A 14,147-nucleotide genomic window follows, 5' to 3' on the forward strand; every position below is an offset into this window, starting at 1 on the left:
AATTCTGTGGAAGATTACGCAGGGCGATGAGAAAACGTGAAAAAAAAGACCGTTATCCTATGTCAGAATGGAGTGTATTACATTAAAAGTTTTAATTTGATGTTTAAAATTTTTAACTTTATATTTATTCCATGAAACTAAAGTATAAGATTGATGTTGAAATCTCAGATTAAGCAATGGAGAGACAATATAAAATCACCTATCCCTCTAATCTTCAATAATACAGAAGTGAAAAAAGAATAAGACAGATTAAACGACCAGTACTGGTCCCCGCTGACAAAGTAGGTAACAACACCACTTTGTTTAAAAGACTCATTATTTCAATTGTAATTTTGATGAACTGGGATTTCAATATGCAAAATTGTTGAAAACCTTATATGATCAACTTCTTGGGCAATAGCCTGTATTGTTTAGAAAATACATTAAGCATGCGCTCGTGTACGTATCTGATCAATACGGATAATCATATTGCTTCATAAATAAGACGATATAAAAGAACCCATGTTTATCATAAAGTTTATTTGTTAATTTTCAATCAATGTTTTTCTGTAATAGGATATTCAAATATGAAAGAGATGCGTCTTATCAAAGTTCGGTGGAATGAAAGAGAATTGACAAATCGTCATTATATCTTTATGTCAATTTAAAGGTCACAGCAAGAAATTTCTTTTCATATAGTTGTTTAAAATTAATTGAATGCTTTATTCGAACAAGTTCAACACTAAACGGGTCAACTTACAATCGTGCAGATCAGGGCCGTAACTAGGGGTAAAAGATAGAGGAGGCGGGGGTTTGGGGCCGCCGATTGAGGCCCCCAAAGATCGGGGGTGCGGGGGGCGAAGCCCCCCGCAAAAAAATTGCTTCAAACGGCTCAATTTTGGACCATTTCCTTGATTTTGAGAATGCTTACCACTTTATTATATTACCTATTTATGTACTATTTTAACTTTGTCAAGTTTGTAGCTCGACGATATCTGCGAAACAGATGCCGATTGCTCAGACTGAACGTTAGTTGCCGTAGCCGAAGAATCAACGGGAGGACTTTGAGATTCTTTGTCTTTGTTGCGGTCATTTCTACTGAAAAACGTCGTCAGTGATGACTGTTTGAACGACATGTTTACTGCTAAGATATACACTTAACTGTTAAATGGAAAGAAGCAATTCCGTTATCCGTGATAATGGTTGTTTTTGTGACAATTGATTTTTAAGATTTTTTCAGCGACAATTACACGACTGCAAAATATGAATGATAAAGAGGAATCAATCAATAACCAACCAACTAACGTTAACTCACAATACTCATCTGATGCTTCAATTGAATTTTAACTTCTGAATGTAAATATAAACAATGATAAATACGAAACTGACTTTTCCCAAGAAAAAGATAAAATTATTTAAGTCAATAGGGGTATCTGGGAATATCGTACCCGTCGATTCATTCTGAATAGTTTTCACTGTACTAAATGCAGTTCTAAAATGATCGATCGCCGTAGTTCGAATTTCGCTATGGGACATGGGGACTGGTCCTTCGGATGAGACCGCATAAAGTTAAGTTAAAGTTAAGCCCCGTGTCACAGCTGTGGCACGATAAAGATCCCTCTTTGCTCAATGGCCCTGAACGCCGAGCATAGGTAATGGTGACACTCACTGGATAGCTGAAAAATTGCTCAGGTGGCTATAATCAAACAAATAAATGATCAATTTTGATCCAGCTGCTTGTGTTGTGTTTCTTATTTCCAAAAAAAAATCTAGAGGAGGCAATTGCCTCCGTTGCCTCAATGGTAGTTACGGCCCTGCAGATTAACGTCCATGCGAAACAGATCAAATTGCAGATTGTGGAGTTCAATCATAATATTCTTTTCGAATTTCGAAACATGCATTCGATTATTGGATTTTTGAACAGCTTTACTACTAGATGAATCCACATTGTATTCTTTCAGACTCCAAAAAAGACACACATGCTATTTCTGTATAAATAACAATAAATAATCATAAAAATACGCTAAACTCATCTGAGCTAAAACATTGTCAGAATATGCACAATACTTTTATTTACACGTTTAAATGGCACTTGTGTATGAAAACTATGATCACATTAGTCTATGGCTTTGGGGGCATCGTTAAATCCTTGCGAGAGTTCTCGTATGATAAACTTTACAGTTTTTCGATAGATATTGTCCATATTTGCTGAATAACGATCTCCTAGAGTCTCCTTCACCGCAATCAAAAACGGTTCCTCTATTCTCTGAAAAAAAAATGCAAAAAGTAAGCAATATTAAGTAGGTTTTACGTCTCCATTTTAAGTGTTCATTAATGAGACAGGTCTTTTTTTCAAGTTTTCAAGTGAATGACAATCTCTAAATTCAGATTAGATATACCTGTATATGAAAACCTAGACAATACATTTTTCAAAGAGATCAGGATTCAAATAGAAACAATTGTCACCGCCCATACATATTCTTTTTGAAAACAATTATATTGTTCTCATGAAAAGAATTAATCTTACAATTTTCACTAAATTCAGCTCTTAAGTCTACAAATAATCAAATAATTCAAGCCGTTTGATACTACAACACGTATTCAATCAAACGTACACTGAATATCATAAAGTTAAACTCTGGTAGCCGCCTATGAGATTTCCCCACTCCTCGCAACATCTCCATTACGTAGTCGGTGTCGCCCATTGAACAAATGGCCTCGTCAAAAGTATGCATCACTAAAGTCACGTGGTTCAGGAAAATTTTGTTCTGTAGTAGGTCGGAAGATTCTTTGTAGTCGCCAAACTTAAAGAATTTACGTAAGTCGTCATTCTCTTGAAACATTCTGAAATGGAATTGATATTCTAAAAGCATCAAAATTTAAAAAAATAACCCCGAATACGCGTACGATATTTTATAACGATCCCTGATGTAATTAAGACGGTGACAATTATTGTAACTGATAAATCATTTTATCTTAATTGCAACATTGGCTAATAAAGACAATACGAATGCTGCACTTTGAGCATGAATATTTGTAAAAGCCATATTTGACAACTGTGACTCCTATGACACCATCTTTCACCGAGCTGAAAAGGATAGTACAATAGCTATATTTTCAGACATCAACGACTCCAAATATTGTCATATTTTAAACGTAATTCAAACTAACCATGTAGCTAAACAGTACATTCTTCAGAATAGGTTATTAAATATCGTTCTTAAAATTAAATGCAGATTTGTAGCTCGCTGCTGTGAAAAAAAAATAGGATGGACGACCAGAGAGCTAATGTGCCATCAACTGAAAAAAAATGTATATTTGTTATGAACAAAAAGTGCTTTGTTTCTCAAAATATTACTAACCGTGTTTTTCTAACATATTCTTTATCTTCCTTCACAACAAATTAACTGCAAAATAACATTTTTTGGAAATGTTTTGTTATGGAAGCAGTAAAAGAATATGCTAGGGGCAATTTTGAGAAGGCAGCAAAAATAAACGGAGAAATAAATCGAGAAAAGCATCCTTTTTTATGCGCAATAAATATACCCTTTTAATGGGTAGCACTGTAGCTCTCCACCAATCTAGGTTGTCCATCCTATTTTTTTTTTGTCAGATTAGTAATCGTTTTATGTCATATTTAAGCGATTTTTTTTAAAAATAAGTTTAAGCTAAATGCACAATAAACTAACAAAATCATAGTATATTATTTGGAAGGGTTGGAAATTTAAGCAATCTGATTTTGAAAATGTTTTATTTCCTAGCATCATAAATGTGGACAGGAAGACAAATACCTAAATCCTTATCAGGTCTCTTTGTAAAGTGGGCATCATTCATTAAATTCTAACGAACGCCCAATGAAGTTCTAAACCTAAATAAACCGAGAAATGATTTATTTGTTACCGAAGAAACATGGTAACCCCTGTGGAGTGTAGATCTCTGGCAATGGCCTTCCAGGACTTGATGATCTGGTATTTGTCACGTGTTGTAAGGGAACACCTAGTATCCATGACAGAAACGCTCCTTATCCACTTCCGCTGCGGAGATCGCCGGACGCAGGGGTTTGTGGAGTTGGAAATCTTGTTCCGGATTTCTAGTGGCACTTTTTTCTCTATAGGTGTTGATGGTTGGCGTATCAAATAGACGTCAGGGTCAAACGGTGACGGACATTTGTCAGTTTTAATAGACAGTGTGCACCCCATGTCTGTCCTGTCTGAAAGAGAAATCCAAAAGCCAAAAGATTTTTTGAAATTCTCAAGTTCTTTTTAGAAGTCTTTAAAAAGTTATATATTCCAATATTATTAAATGTTTTAAAGATTTTCTTAGAAAGCAAGTCAATTGAAGGTATCGGGTAGCCAATATGTTTGAATTTCCTTGTTTTGTAAAACGAGCACGAGCTTATTGTTGGCTTCATTACATTTTCCTGACAGTCACAATAGAAAATTATTATACAAAAAGATTCATATATTGTATAATAAAATCAATTTTCTAGCTTAACAATGCAGGTGCAATACACCTACAAGCTTGTTACAATTTTATGTGGTTTCTATCACAGGGAAATATCATGGCATGCAAATATTTTTAAACAAAGTAACAGTGATTCTGCTTGCAGGGTTTTCAATATTTCATATTATTTCATCCCCCATGATATCACATAGTAAAAATTAGATAAATTAAAAAAAAAACATTTAAAAATAATTTTAAAAAATGCAGAGCAACGATCCTCATTCCAAAATTTTTTAATTCTTGCTGGATAAACATGCATTAAAAATCAGAATAACACGAAGCTCTTTTTCTATTAATGAAGTATGTAAAGTGATTTAAAAAATCTATTTAGTGACACTAGTAACATAAAACACATAAAAACACAAACAGGTACCACATACATGTATATTAAAAAAAGTCTTACTTTTTAGTTCTCCCTTCAGCCTTTTCTGTGGGTTCTTTCATGACTTTCTAACGTTGTTACCATAGAGACGAAGCAGCCCGTTTAATGTTATTTTCATAACTACGTGAGTAACAAGGTGAAAATTGTCATTCTACACTAATTTGTTGAATAAATGTCCTTTATAACCGAATACAAACATTCCTGTTAAGTCGAGATAATATATATATCTCATAATTTTTGTGGGAGGAAAAACATGCTGAAGCTTTATTTGATATTAGTCGTACATGTTTCTAAACCCCTTTGTTTGAGGAATATTCCTGTATAAAGGTTCATACAAATGATGAAAAATATTAAATAGAATTGAAATTAAAACGTCAGAAACTTGAGTGAATTTGTCATATGCTTACAAGAAATCGTAATTTCATGAAAAATATTACCATTGATTCTGTTAATAAAATACTGAATACAATAAATACTAGTATACTAGCAGATACTAGTATAAGCGTATTTTATATGAATTTTTGTTTATATATAATCATAAAAATACTAGTAGGTTAGGTTTAAGGGTAATCAAAGTACTCAGAAGTACAGAGAGCCGGGCTCATTTACAGAGTAGAATGGATTTCTTACATGAATCACGTTTATATTCTGATGAAAAAATTATTTTAAAACTATCAATATAAATGATAAGACACTGACAGTGAGTTTTTCAATCCTAATACCACGGTCCGATTTTGTCAGAATCAGAATTAATCTGGTACCGCAGCTGAACGTGAACAAACAGGCCAGTCTGGTTCCCTCTCCTGCTTTACCTCGTACGTGTAGAGAACTACGGTAACACTGATTATCAAAAATCCTTACGCTAATGAACTACGTTCTTTGACTTATGAAGTTTTCAAAGTCATTACTACTTATGTTTGTTTTATATAGATAAAATTTCGTTTTATTTTTGTTGCTTTATTTATTGTTTGTATTATCTCAAAAGCGGTTGAGAGTACGTAAGAACTATATTTTTGTACGTAACTTTAAAATGGCGACTATGGGGTCAACATCCTGCCTTGAACAGGATCACAGAAGCCGGCAGTTGCTCTTTGAGCAATAAGCCCGGCTAAAATTGTCTTGAAATTGTAAAAATGCAAATAAAAAGAGATTTGAAAATTTATAATATATGGTATTGGCTTCTTTGGCAAATCCAGTGAATTATCATGGGTTTTTCTCAAAGAGAAAGTATGGCACGCCAATTCACAAAAATGAGATAATCATAGTTTCACAATCGATAAACTAGGTTTATCGGTTGTAAACTATAGTTTACAAACCGTAAACTATAGTTAACAACGTTAATCTATATTTCACATCTGTAAAACATAGTTAACGCGATAATCTATGTTTCACAACCGTAAACTATATTTAACACCGAAAACAATCATTTGCGATTGCAAAACATAGATTATCTGATAAATACAGTTTCACGATTTGTAAACTATAGTTTATAAACCGTTAACTATAGTTAACGATCTGATAAATATAGTTTCACGATTTGTGATATATGATTAACAATTCTTAACTATAGTTTACGATTGTAAACTATAGTTTACAAACGTGAATCTATGTTTATCAACAAAATCTATTGTTAACGCTTATTACAGACAGATAAACTTAGATTAATTGTAAACTATAGTTAACAACCGTTAAATATAGTTTTACAGATGAAAACTATACTTAACGAATCGAATCGTTAACTATAGTTTACGGTTTGTAAACTATAGTTTACAGTCGATAAACCTAGTTTATCAAATGTGAAACTAGGTTTATCTCATTTTTGTGAATTTGTCGTGCCATAAGAAAGCATTCTGTGTCGTCGAGTGACACTCATCGTAAGCCCAGTGATTTTCAGTTACATGGAATATTCCGTCTTGAAAATTACAAAAACAAAGACCTAATGTAAGGTATAAAACATGTCGGCCCAGATACGACTCAGTAGTTTGCTTTCAAGGTTATTATAACGAGCATACAATTTACAAAATACTGACTTGTGTGACAACGATGTTGAAATGTCTGCAAGTTCAATTTGTCAGTAGAGCTACCTCGGTCAAAAAAATATATAATCGTGCGTAGAGCATACTCTTGAGAAGAGAGTGTATTTGGAGACATAAAAATGATATTCTGGACAGTGAAAGCGAAATATTATCAAATAAAATAGAAAAGTTGACGGTAGGAAAACTGGTCACCTCATTTGTCATACAATCTAGTTACTAGTTGTACTTTATCGTACATCATCATTAAAACACCCAAATATGAAAGAGACATAGCAGTCTTTTGTTTGTTTTTTTATTTCAAGTTACCTGGGATATATCGATTTGACATTTGAATGTAAATAGCTATCAACTGTAATTGTTAATTGGTATTTCGTGCATGTATTGCATTACACTATTGTATTTGTAAAATGCCATGGTAACCGATGACGGACCTTTCAATCTAACTTTTTCAAAATACTTTATAATGCCGATATACATGTACTACAGCATATTTTTCGAGAATGTAGAGGTATGCCCAAGTTTATAAAATGAGCACCAACAAAAGCGTTATACCCCACATGATCTTTTTCAAAGTACTCAAAAGAGTTTTATCTCATAAACTTTGAATTTTGAGACTCAGGAGTTCGACAACTTTCATGTATATTAACGAGCTTATGGTACTGTACTTTGAAAATGTATGATATGCATTTACCACATAAAGTGAACTATTGATACTTTGAAATATATTGGAATCGGTAGAATTAAAATGGATTTTAATTTTATAAGTATATTGACTGGCAATGACAATAAAGATAGTTCGATAGATACTAAGGTACTGTGGTATACCATCTAATTTGACGATAAAAGATTTACTTGTAGAATTGAAATGTTTTATCGATACCTCTTCAAACACGAGCTTTCTTTTGAAATCAGGAGGGAGACAAGGATATGTGGTGTCTGCCCTACTTTTCATACTAACAAAATTGAAAAGCCAGAGGATCCTTCATCAAGCTGAGAAGATAAAGAAATCAGAAGTATCCATAGACCCACTTAGACCAAATTGTACATGTATCTATGTATCATCTGTTCTGATGCGTGGTGATGAATGTTAGAGGATGAAAAAGGACATCAACAAATACTAATCTTCCATAATGGTTGTCTCAGAGGATAATCTGACCCTACCTGTAACCAACGTTTTTTTTAATGAAATTAACCACCAGAGGTACGTCGACTGGGTGATCAAATCCCAGCCCGCAACCACTCATCTCTCCGCCTTCACTACAACACCTTACATTCATAAGCAAATACACAGAGTCAGTGTTCCACTTTCCAATGTTCTCTCTTCTTCTATATCCAAATGGATGCCATATCTGCCTCTCTCTCCAGACGTCCAATGAATTGCATTCTCTCAGTGCCTGTAACACCGACAATCCGCAAAGCCCTCCATATAGATTGCCCTACAAAACCACGGCATCCAACTTCCACTGGAAGACAGCATAATATTGATCCAGAGCCGTTGTTGATAGTCTGCAACCAGATCCTGCTATTCATTCATTTTCCGCTCATGGGCTTATTCAATTAGACCAAATAACAATATCTGGTCTCTGATTAGTACATGTAGCTGCTATTTCCTATGCAAACTGCATACGACTGTTCAGATCTGCTTGCATTTCCCAGTCACTGGCGGTCCCCAACAGTCTACCTCCTTCCACTCCCCCAACACGACTCATCTGTTCACCAGCCTTCACAAAGTTTACAAACTTTAAGCCTTCCATGATCTTCCAAGGCTTCTTCCTTGCTTTTCACAGCACATCTGCAATAACAGATAGAACTCTGTCATGTCTCCATGTATATCTTCCATCTGTTCAGGTTACTGAACATGAAGACAGGATATGTTCCAGGTTGGCTGGTCTACCACAAAGATTGCAGTTTGGGTCGTCCCTCATGACCCATGTTGTCAGATTGGTCGGGGTTGTTTGCACGTCGTAAACCGACTTAAGCTGAAACTGTAGTCTCTGAGGCTCTGTTATCCACATCTCGTTCCAAAATAACTTCTTCTATTGAGCTCCTTCCCAGTTTAACCAGCTTCCTGCTTCTTCATACCAACTTCCTTCACCATTCTTGTGTGCTCTTCCATTTTGTGCATTTCCTTCTGCACAAGTTGCTCTTCTCCACTTCTGATGATGTACCCCATCTTGTCGATGGTATTATTCCTATTCCCTGCCTGCCTACTGCCACACTTCCCACAGCTTGTCTCAGACTCTGCCTTTTGTACTATCTTCTTTGCTGTCCACTTTCTGCCCGTCTTGATCTTGACTCTTAAATTGCCCCCGTACCTTGGAATCATTACTGTCACGTAACCTCAGAAACTGCCTGACATTGGTGACAATGAATTCCTCAACAATTGACGTCAGTGGTAATTGCAGCTTTGTTCCTGTGCTGTATAAACCAATGCTGCTAAAGCTTCTGGGAACCGTGAGCCATCTTCTAATATACCCGCTGATCCGTCGCTCCATCTATTCAACTGCTGTCATTGGCACATCATACACAAGTAGAGGCCAAAGAATTCGTGGAAGTATGCCATGATGGTATATCTGTCTTGTATTTTCCTGGTAAGGCGTTTTTGTCTATGGTGTTCATCCAGTTCTCCATTTGATTACTAGTGTCACTAATATTCTGTTTATCACCCAGTGAATCATCAAAGAACTTTCCCAGGCACCTGACTGGTTTTCTCTGAGACTGATGGAATAATCTCCAACCCTGAACTTTTCTCCTGTGACTTCCCCTTTTTCAATATGAGACTCCACGACTTTGATGGCTTGGTCTTCATACGGACCAAACTGATGATTTCCTTTATCTCCTTCAAGGTCCATTTTGCCTCTATGATGGTATTTGTGCTTGCTATCATACCGTCCATGAAAGCTTGGACAGGAGGCTGTCTCACGCCTGCCTGAAGCCAATCATTCTGAATGTCATTGTAACTCTGAGCAGCATTCGTATCCTGTCATTTTACAACTGAAACCCATCTTGAAAAGACAAAGATTGGAAAATTCCATGGCATTGCAGAGAGCATCTCTCTCTATTATCTCTCTCTCTCTCTCTCTCTCTCGTAAAGAATTGAATAAACTGAATACCTACTTGATCCTTGTTGCACCCGGAGACACATAAGGCAAGGACTAGGGATTTCAGTTCCTCTGTTCTTGTTTATCCTTTCCACTTCTCCCCAAGAGTAAGATTCATGTCTTTGAGTTCCTTTTCAAATGTTCGCTTCTGTCTTGTTTTTGGTCGGCCTTTTCTTCTTTTCCCATCTGGGGTCCATCTGAGTTCCATCGTTTGTTGGCTTTCTGAAGACATGGCTAATACATCTCTATCTGTATTTTCTTAGATATATCTTCATATCTGTTGATTCTGTGATCTAATACAGATTTTTGGGGGGTTATTTTGTTAACCAGAATATCCTCAAGGTCTTTTCGAGGTACCCATTATGAAAACTTGATAGTTTAATTTTATCTTAAAATATTGCTTCATCCTAAAAGAAAATGGAACACATTACAAACAAAATTAATTTTATATAACAAGAGAGGTGTAAATAGATTAGCTCTTAATTTGTTTTGCATATCATTTTTTCCTAAAGGTATTTCAAAATACATACAATGAAGCGCATTGAAGGAGATCCGCCGTAATGTTTTGGAACTACACTTCCCGCGACAAGCAACATGAGTTACATTGAAATTAAGAGTTTTAAAAGAGCTATGTATAGAGTTCCCGCTTATGTAAAACACGCATTGCCGAATTTGTCCATAATTATGATTTTATCATGTTTATTGTGTCGAACACGTGCTTAGTGTTTATGTAAACCGTCAATTTCATAAGAAATACCTGTTCTACAAGGTAGGAGTTTTCCTTTGTAAAGGTGTCTAAAATATCCAAACATCTTCAATGCGATCTCTCTCTCTCTCTCTCTCTCTCTCTCTCTGAATGTAAAAGAAGCAAGAGACATGGTGTTAATCATAGCGTTTTTTTGTCAGATACTTTGAGGTACAAAATTTTAAATGTGTATAATTTGCTCATGTGAGAGAAATCCTCATTTTTTGCGGGTCACAAAAAATATTTTGATTTTATCCGAAATACATTCAGGATACTGGTCGTTTTCAATATATATACGTACATGTAACAAATTGCCTGTGGATATCATTTTAAATCTTTTATAGTTAAATCCTGGTGAATTTCATACCTTTTCCCTTTTTTACAGAGTTGAAATGTACGCTTCCATAAATTCTGAACAGCTCTTTTTAAATGTAGACATTATCTGTTGATGTTTAATCGACCTAGAGACACCTGATTTCTTGCATAAGTGGCTACTAGTAATTAGCCTGTATGACTTATAAACTGCTGTCATAACGATTATCACTTCATTTATTCACACACAAAAAGGGACGATTTCTTTGAAATAAAGAAATAGAATACAGTCTTATTAACCTTTTAAATGGAATACGTTATTTTGAAAAAAAAACCCAGATGTTTTTACCTACATCATTAAGTGTATCTTGTTTATCCTTTCAATTAATTACTTCTCCCCAAGAGTAGAAAATAAAAAATTCTAGGTGAAAAAATGTCTTTGTAATAATCAATGTTGTGAGTACTGCTATTTTAGAAAATTCCTTTTCAAATGATGGCACATGAAAGGAAGAAAAACCCGTTAAATCTAGGTATCTAATTTTATTAGAAGTAGGGCAAACTATATATTTTCGGAAAGGTCTATGCAAGCCCTAATTTTCTGTTTTCATGTCAGCTAAAAAATCTTCAAAATTTCAATAGTAAAAATCCGATACAGGGTCAAAATCAGGTGATAAGAATAAATAATGAAATTTTATGTTCCATCGTTTGTTGGCTTTCTGAAGACATGGCTTTATTTTTAAATTTAAATACATCTTTAAAATACTGATATATTTTCTGTATATATGCTTCCTGGATATATCTTCATATCTGTTGATCATGATATGAATGATCTAATACAGATATACTTTTGGGGGGTTATTTTGTTAACCAGAATATCCTCAAGGTTTTAAAATTGCTTATTTAGTAAAATAGGTACTATATAAACCATTATGAAAACTTGATAACAGTTTAATTTTATTTCGTCTTTCTTAAAATATTGCAAAACACTGATCAGTTTTCCAAAATATAAAAGAAAATGGAACACATTACAAACAAAATTAATTTTATATAACAATTTTGATTTGACTATTTATTTTAGCTTGGTAAATAGATGACTGCTCTTAATTTGTTTTGCATATCATTTTTTCCTAAAGGTATTTCAAAATACATACCGTTGATTTGGAAGTTATTTTCAAGTGGTTAAATGTAAAAGAAGCAAGAGACACGGTGTTAATCATAACGTTTTTTGTCAGATACTTTGAGGTACAAAATTTTAAATGTGTATAATTTGCTCAGAAGATGTGATTTTTTGTTTTGTATTGTTTTTGTTTGGGTTTTTTTTTTTTTTTTGGTTAAATTTGGTGATTGAAATACATACTCACATTCATTTTTTGCGGGTCTAAAACAAAAATGCCCCCCCCCCACACACACCCCGTCCCGGCTTTTTTTGATTTTATATATATGAAATACATTTTCTTATTAATATAAAATTAAATTTTAGGATACTGTTCGTTTTCAATATATATACGTACATGTAACAAATTGCCTGTGGATATCATTATAAAACTTATATAGTAATAAAGAAATCCTGTTGTGAATTTCATACCTTTTCATGATTTTTTTTACGTAAAAGACATTAGTATTTTAAATAAATTGAAATGAATCCATGGTATAACGTTTCCAGAAATAAATTCTGAACAGCTCTTTTTAAATGTAGAAAATAACATTATCTGTTGATGTACAAAAATAAATCAAGTAATTTTTTGGCCATATTACAACAAAAGAGCCAAATTTAACATTACAATTATAGATTTCTTGCATGAAAAATTGTGGCTAATATAGCCTGTATGACTAATATAGAAAAAAAACTGCTGTTTTATAACGTAATGAAAATTTATCAATTCAAAAAGTTACTTGCTAAACTCAATTTTGGACCACATATTTTTTTTTCTAAAGAAATATAAATTGGAGTCTTATTCATTACTAAAATTTAAGAGTCTATGGTACAAAATAGTATGAAATAGACACATCCATATCTGGTACATATAAAACAAAATAAAAACGTAGTAATTTTTTTTTATGTTGACCTTTTTTTAAATGGCAATTACCAAAAATACGCACTAAAATTTTTTTTATTTTGAAAAAAAAACCTATATGCAAAAAATAATAAAAATCCATGACATGCGATGTGCCACCCATTGCCTGATTTTCAGTGGACTACCTCTTAAACCACAAAGTATCATGTTCACAAACAAAATTATAAATATTTATAGTTATAAGTAAAACAATAAATATATATTTTCTTTTATCACATTTGAAATTCGGGTTATTCATTTATTATACAGACAGTATTTCAAATCTCAGAGGAAATCCAGGCTGCAGAATCAAATTTGTACATTTATATCAGGGATCGTTAACTAGCATATATATAGATCCCTGTATATGTTATGTAGTAGGAAATAACCACCGTTTTCATAGATTTTTTTTTCCCAATAAGTCTAACATTATACGGTACAAAAGTGTGCATGAATTTAAAGGTACTTAGAAACTGTTCAAAACGTCGGGTTGATGCAATGCATGTGAATTTCTGATAGGAAAACTTTCTAATATAGTGTATGTTGCATAAAAATCAGTAAAATTGACCTCTTTCCTTTGAAACGAAAATACATAAACTTCTGCACATTTGGAACAATAACAATGTTATTCAAAATGTAAGCTTTCCTGTGATATCAAAGCTTAAAAATCGCCTCCCGGAAATTAAAAACGCTAACCTACAGTGCCCAAACATCAGGGTAAATTTTTAATACAAACTTTTCAGAATGACATAACACACACATTAGAAAGTTGCCATGACATTATATTTAATTTCTAGATAAATTATGAATAATAATGCAAAAAAATATTCAATAAATTGCGTTTTGCACAATTACATAGCTAACGGTCTATGAAATATACACCTGCTTTGTGGATGCATTGCATTTGAATTTCGCGAACTATTGAGGTATATCGAACAGTAATCAGGGTCAAATGTCAATTGATACAGTACATATTTTAGGATCAAAGGCCAAACATCAGGGACAAAGGTGCCATGATGAAGAAAAACACACTTT

The 14,147-nt window shown here is 33.6% G+C and overlaps 1 protein-coding gene across 1 annotated transcript; it reads right to left on the reverse strand.

The window, feature by feature from the left end:
- Positions 1 to 1,926: 1,926 nt before the first annotated feature.
- Positions 1,927 to 5,006, reverse strand: LOC134282569 (neuroglobin-like). Its single transcript, XM_062764972.1, has 4 exons — positions 4,886 to 5,006; positions 3,880 to 4,189; positions 2,595 to 2,823; positions 1,927 to 2,245 (listed from the first exon to the last, which is right to left on the reverse strand). The coding sequence occupies exons 2-4, from the start codon at positions 4,176 to 4,178 to the stop codon at positions 2,096 to 2,098; spliced, it is 678 nt and encodes a 225-aa protein (XP_062620956.1). The 5' UTR covers positions 4,179 to 4,189; positions 4,886 to 5,006; the 3' UTR covers positions 1,927 to 2,095.
- Between the last annotated feature and the right edge of the window lie 9,141 nt (positions 5,007 to 14,147).

This window comes from Saccostrea cucullata, unplaced genomic scaffold (assembly GCF_032062105.1).
Source record: "Saccostrea cucullata isolate Sc308-1 unplaced genomic scaffold, CSIRO_AGI_Scuc_v1 ctg297, whole genome shotgun sequence".
NCBI lineage: Eukaryota > Metazoa > Mollusca > Bivalvia > Ostreida > Ostreidae > Saccostrea > Saccostrea cuccullata.